The 6,637-nt window shown below is 34.8% G+C and overlaps 1 protein-coding gene across 2 annotated transcripts; it reads right to left on the reverse strand.

The window, feature by feature from the left end:
• Positions 1-448: 448 nt before the first annotated feature.
• LOC103447848 (NAC domain-containing protein 7-like) lies at positions 449-5,040 on the reverse strand. Of its 2 annotated transcripts, XM_070823457.1 has the most exons (5): positions 4,626-4,913; positions 2,143-2,308; positions 1,777-2,048; positions 1,049-1,352; positions 449-949 (listed from the first exon to the last, which is right to left on the reverse strand). In XM_070823457.1, the coding sequence occupies exons 2-5, from the start codon at positions 2,300-2,302 to the stop codon at positions 669-671; spliced, it is 1,017 nt and encodes a 338-aa protein (XP_070679558.1). In that variant the 5' UTR covers positions 2,303-2,308; positions 4,626-4,913; the 3' UTR covers positions 449-668. The 2 variants fall into 2 exon arrangements, with proteins under 2 accessions (XP_070679558.1, XP_008385273.3); XM_008387051.4 differs by having other exon boundaries at positions 449-1,352; positions 4,626-5,040.
• Between the last annotated feature and the right edge of the window lie 1,597 nt (positions 5,041-6,637).

A 6,637-nucleotide genomic window follows, 5' to 3' on the forward strand; every position in this document is an offset into this window, starting at 1 on the left:
GCAACCTCTCTCTCAAAAGGGCAGCTATTGATTAGCTACCAAGTATATCACAACGTGTCAGACACCGTAAATTGTTGTCGTGTACCAAACAATTTCTTTTCATGCATTCGTGGTAAAGTGGTACACATTCAACTTCAACATATGTACTCATGCCACTGCCCTCTATACATGATCAAAATTAATACATGCTGACTTCAAGTACAGTATATCTGATCAAGAAGATTGTAAGGAGTTTTACTTACTAACGCAGAGCATTCCAAACAGAATATTAGCCATGTGAAATAAGGCAAAATACATTCAACAAATATTGCAGTCCACATACTATATATAGGGAGTAGCCTTTTTAGTGCTAGCTGAACTTAAAGAAATGGCTTTTGTGCAACGTGGAAAGGGTCCTGATGTAGTGGGATCGTTCGGATTGTTACAACCTCTAGCAGATGGTTTGAAATTGATTCACTAAGTTATTTTGTAATTAAACATATAACTGGTCACCCTAGTTGCCCTAGTATTCGGCAACACAAAAAGTCACAAATTTAAAGTCGAATAGGTAAAATTAACACCATAATTGTGTTTTCTTATGTACAGCATCGATCCCTTTAAAGTGTGCCTCCTACGATTAATTAGTATCATGTAGTGGCTAATAGTTACTGTAATATTCATGTTCTTGATCATTTCCAGAGATCAATTTGGCAACTAGAGGTTGATGTTGAGGCATAGTACTCCTGTCCATTATTATTATAGTCTGGCCTTCTGGAAGCTTCATTGGCAAGCATATTAATGTGTTCAGCCACATGAAATGTTTCTTCTGCATTGGAGTAATTTGTGACTTCCTTGGAAGCATCTTGCTGGTCATGGCTGAGCTGTGATGCAACATACTTGTCAAGGGCTTGCCAATCCTTCACTTGATCAACAGCTTGTAGATAATCAGTGTTGTTGTAATGCATATGTCCTGATGATGACGCAGATGAGTTGAAAGGATTTTGCTGGCAGAAATAATGCAATTGCTCCTCTTGTGTGAGTACTGTGGAAGACTGAATAACATAATTACCATATGGGGTAGCTGGTTGATGAGGAACTTTGGGGCTTTCCAATTGAGGGAGCTGGAGAAAAGAGTCATGATGATGATGTGGCATGTTGTACTGCAAATCAAGCTCTGGCTTGCATTGTGAATAGTGTAGCTGCTGCTGATATTGTGATGATACGTAAGTGTGGGAAATTGATGTTCTTGGAGAGTTATCAAGTTGTTGCATGAATGGGACTTGGTCATAGCAATTTGGTGACTCGTAATCTCCCATTCTCTTCACTGTTGGCAATTTTTTCTTGAATACTCTACACACAACCCATCCTTCTTCCTGCATGGTGCAATCATATAGGAATATTTGGTACTTTTATGGCAAAGGAACATATATAATTGTGAAGGCGCATAAATTCATCGATCCTGTTTGATAAAAAAAGTACAGCGCGTACATGGTATGAGCAGCAACAAACCAATACTTGATTGTCTTAATTTTTGCTTAAATTTCTAGATATGCATGGAAAGAATAAGTAAAAACTTGAAATATAGTTGTATAAATTGATACGCTTAGCTCAGATACCATATTCTATACCAAATATAAACTGAAGTTATTCGGGGGAGAGGGTCAATAGATATGTAACTATATCTATATGTTCTAAAGTATATTAGGCACAATCGATGTACGTAGGACTAATGCACAACATGTAACATGTAATAAGCTCATAGCTTAAAACAAAAAACAAAACTTAATATGTACTTGCCTGAGGAGTTCCATTTTCACTAGTTTCTAATCGATATTCATGCATGATCCAATCTGACTTCTGTCCATTTGGAGCACGGCCTTTGTAGAACACTAAGGTCTTTCTCATGCCAACGAGGAATTTTCCTCTGTAAATAGCCTTATCTCTTCCTGTAGCTTTCCAAAACCCGGCCTTTGTTGCCCTATTTGATCGATGTCCGGTAGGGTACTTCTTATCTTTATGGCTAAAGAAGTACCATTCATTCTGATCACCACTTCCTATTTTGCACAAATCTGTCCAAATCAATATTATAATGGTGAACATGAACAGCGGATAATAAATCAAGTTCGTCTAGTATAACCAAACCATGAATTAATTAGTTAGTACCTTCAAGATCCCACGGCTCAATCTTATAGAGATCAACATCTCTGACGACATCAAAATCAATTGGTTTCGAAGCAGTCTTCTTTCTAAGATAATAATCAACAAGTTCTTCATCTGTGGGATGGAATCGAAAGCCCGGGGGTACATGTGAAAGCGTATCCATATTCTTCTGATAATGATGAAAACCTGAATTAATTTAAACTTGAACAGTACATTCAAACCAAAATAAAAAACATGAACAAAAAATAAGCAATATGATTAGGGTATATTACAAAATTTTTCTCAGGGTTGTGAGAGGATTATGTGCGAAAGTGAGAGAAGACTATATCTTTTACTGACTTCAAAATTAGGTTTGCATATCTAAAGTTCTAATACAAATTTCATATCAATAAAGTATACACACGCATATATAATTAATGTTCTCCTGCTAGACGAATAATTTGGATCGTAGTTTTGGAAAAGAATAATATTACACATACATTAGCACCAAAATAACGTACCAAATTGTTTAGTTATAGACCAATATTGTAGTATAACTGTGTAAATACGCGATCACATATATAGCTGCAAAGTTTTTTTTTTTTTTTAATGTCATGTTCCTATCTTTCAAATAAAATATGCACCATATGATTCTTGGAAAAAAAAAATGCATCACTTAGCGGGTAGGAACCTGAGAATCACAACTACTTTCAATCCTGTTGATTCTTACAGTGGAGTACTATTTGAAAGAAGCCTTCTATTTTCTAGTTGGTTCCACAGAAAACATGCCCACGGAGAAAACTCAATGTTAAAATAATTAAGAAATCTTATGTCGAATGGCTAAAATACATAGCATATGTATATAAACCTATAGAATTGATAAAAATAAATAGATATATGTAAAGCTAGAGAAGAACCCTAGGGGCAAATTAATTAAGAATTCTGACAAAAAAGGGGGATATCAAAAGAAAACCTAAAACTTACCAAATTAGAGAAGATATCGTCCTATAAAATCTCCCCTTGTCACCAGATATTGTTAAGAGAGATGATGGGAGATTATGGGAAGGAAATCAGTTGGCGCGTTAATTAATCTATTAATCTGCTATCAATTAATCTACGGTTCTACCCTTTGTTTTACCGATTATAAAACATGGCAATAACATTCAAAATGGGAGACAATTAGCAACAAGAATATTTTCATTAACAACCAATAAATTATTACAAGGCCATGAACTTGGTATTACTAAATAAAAAGCCAGCACCTAGCTAGGAGTACCGGAGAACAAGATCAAAAAAGAAAATTAATATGACTGGCCATCAAAGCATAAGGATACTATTATATATTGTTGGTGATGAAGATGAAGAAAATTAGTGTTGTAATATCTTGATGAACTAATTAACTGGGTTTTTTTTTAAGACATGATGTTCTTACTGTTACATGTAAATCAGTTTAACATTGTAAACACTGAGGCATCATCCAGTTTAACAAAAAATATATCTGTTGAACTGAAAAATGTATTCACAAAATTTACCTATAAAAAACATATGTTTAATGAAAAAAAGTTGACCTTAGATTCAACTACATAAAAAAGAAGATGTGAAAGAAAAAGTGTAGTAATTAATTGCATGATAAATTACAGAATACAAGATTTTACTTCATTCGATCCATAGATAATGGATGATCATTAGTAAAATCTTTTTCTTTTTTTTTTCAATCGATCAGCTCATAATAAAAGATCATTTAAGACAAAAAAACTAAAAAAAAACCCAAACACATTTAAATTAGAGATGATCATACGCAAAATGGCTCCTTGTGTGAATTGAAAAAAGATAACACATTCAACTATAATTCATGTAACTATGTGATGATAAAAAAAAATGTTAAAAGAATAGTTACCATATAACCAGAAACAAAATGATTATGCATGTAGGACTCCTTTTAATGATTTTGTTTTTCTAATATTCCAATAACAAATTAAAAAAATGAATTTGTTTTTCATGTAACCAATATGGTATGACATGTTCTAGAGAGTATAGATCCATGTTGTATGAGGACATGAAAACTCCATCAAGTTGATCAAAGGAGAGAAGACATTTTGATCACTCGGGTAAACCCAGTATTGAAAGATGTTAAAAAGCTGGATGGAAGATATTACTAATCAAAGAAGACTAATGTTTTTCCACATGTTATAATATTTTGCCGAGTGTTAGCTATAAATAAATAAATATATATATATATATATATATATAAATGAAGCACACACATCATGAAAATTGAAAACAACCAGATCGATCGATTTATGCCAATCCATAGCAAGAGAAACATGATCACCCTACAAAATGAGCTTTAATACCAAATAATTCATGATCATTCAATGCATTTGCCAGCAGTGATCGCACTGTAGATGGAACCATTAGAACAAAGAAGATAAAGCAAACCCAAAAGAAAAATGAAGAAGAAGAAGAAGATGATGATGGTGAAGGAGGAGAGAGGACGAGGTAAAAACCTTGGTAATCTGGTACACAGTGACCCTATGGAAGTTAGAATTGCTGCACGCAGATCTGGTTGATGAACCATAAACCTCGTATCCAATCACCAATCAGCTTACAGAGAAGGCGACAAGACAAGAAAAAGCAAGGCTTTCTTTCGTCACCCTTTAACTTTTTGTTTGTGAAAAATCCCACTGAAGCAGACAAAAAAGAAGCACAGAAAGAAAGGAACAACAGACAGCAAACAAACAAACAAACAAGAAACAAAGAAAGCAAATCCTTGGGAATAGAACTAATTGATCCCCCCCCCCCTCCTCCTCCAAACTGCTGTTGTACTTAGTCCGAGAGAGAGAGAGATCGGATCCCGAGGAAGCGAAAATAGGGAAGGAAAAGGTGGAGTATAGCTAGGAATGGAAAAATAGAGAAGAAAGTAAAGTTAAATAAGAAGGAACCAAAATATATATTAACAAACAAAACACATGCCCTAATAATCTTTTATATCCCTCTCCTCAAATGAACATTTTCTCTCTCCTTATCTTTTCAGAGTCTCTGTGTGGGATGGTGGATGGGTGGCTTGATTGCTGCAAAAGCTTTGCCCGAGAAAAAAGGGAGGCGCTCAAATGGCTCAAGAAAGTGAATGAAATCAATCAATGAATATCGAGAGAGAGAGAGAAGAGATAGAGGGAGGGAGGGGTGGGGGGGGGGGGGGGGGGTGAGGGGTGGTAACCTCCAGAGAGCTTGCCACCCACCAGTGATGGAGACTAGAAGAGAAATTAAAGTTGAGCTTCTTTGACGCTGTCCATCCTATCAATGTGAGAGCGAAAGGAGGAGATTGGAAGGTGAGGATTGAATGATATTAAATCTTGAAGAACAATGAAGCACAAAATAACAAAGGGTTTAATAAGTAGTGTCTTAAACAAATTAATTGACTATTAGTAATATTGTAGGTTGATGATGACTGATGATATAAATTTATATGTGGAGATATTTGTAATGAATGGAAGGATGTTTTGGTGGTGACCCGTCTAACCCTCTCCATACCTGGGGAGGCTGTGGTGAACATTCTCTCGCCAAAAAGTAACACCTGCCCTAGCTAGTGTACCCATCTCTCTCTCTCTCTCTCTCTCTCTCATATGTATGTAGTTCTGTTTCATTGAGTTGAGTCTACACCGCATGATCCGCAAGTCCAGTTTAATCATGATACCAAAGTTACCTTCTAGATTATTACTGAGACTCCGTACTTAAAATGATAAACTTTTCCTAACTTCTAAGTGAAAAAAACTATACTGTATATACACACATTAAAAACGGACAAATAAAATAAGCATTGAAAATAACACTCACCCCATATGTGATTACATTTTCTCTTATTTTTTAGGACATGCATGTTTGTCAAATGACTTAAAATCGATCTATTGATCATTGCAATTAATGGTTTCTCTTCGTAAAATAACATGTACATAGTCATGATAAATATTTAAATTATAAGAATTACCTCAATATATTAATAACAATATTCAAGTACATGATTTACTTATTACTTGAACGTGATTTTGGAAAAAATTTAACATTTATTAGATGAATTATTCACTTTATCAATAACGACAAACATGTATTAGATAAACAAGCAAAGTTCCAGGCCATCCCGTTACAAAGGAAAAAATAAATAAATTTCACCCAAAAAGTGCGAATAAATTAATGCCACAGCTCGGGAATGAAATTTTTTTAAGGTTTGGAAAAAGAATTAATACAATAAAATCAAATATTTTAGTATTATCCTCTATTCACCAGCAAGTGCACGCGGACTCTGGTTGGTTGGTACGCAATTGTTTCTACTTTCTACTGTATTTTATTTCTTCATCTGCCCTTATAAACTAGGCCCCACAGACCGACCCTGGAGAATACAATAGTGACACCTCTCCAAATACATAATATTAAAAACAAAACGATTAAAATAATTGGTTCCAATTAGCTCGGCTCCGCCACTGCGCCGGTGAATAACGAGCAAGGTGACAGCGTGACAGTTGAG

This window comes from Malus domestica, chromosome 06, assembly GCF_042453785.1.
Source record: "Malus domestica chromosome 06, GDT2T_hap1".
In the NCBI taxonomy this organism is placed as follows: domain Eukaryota; kingdom Viridiplantae; phylum Streptophyta; class Magnoliopsida; order Rosales; family Rosaceae; genus Malus; species Malus domestica.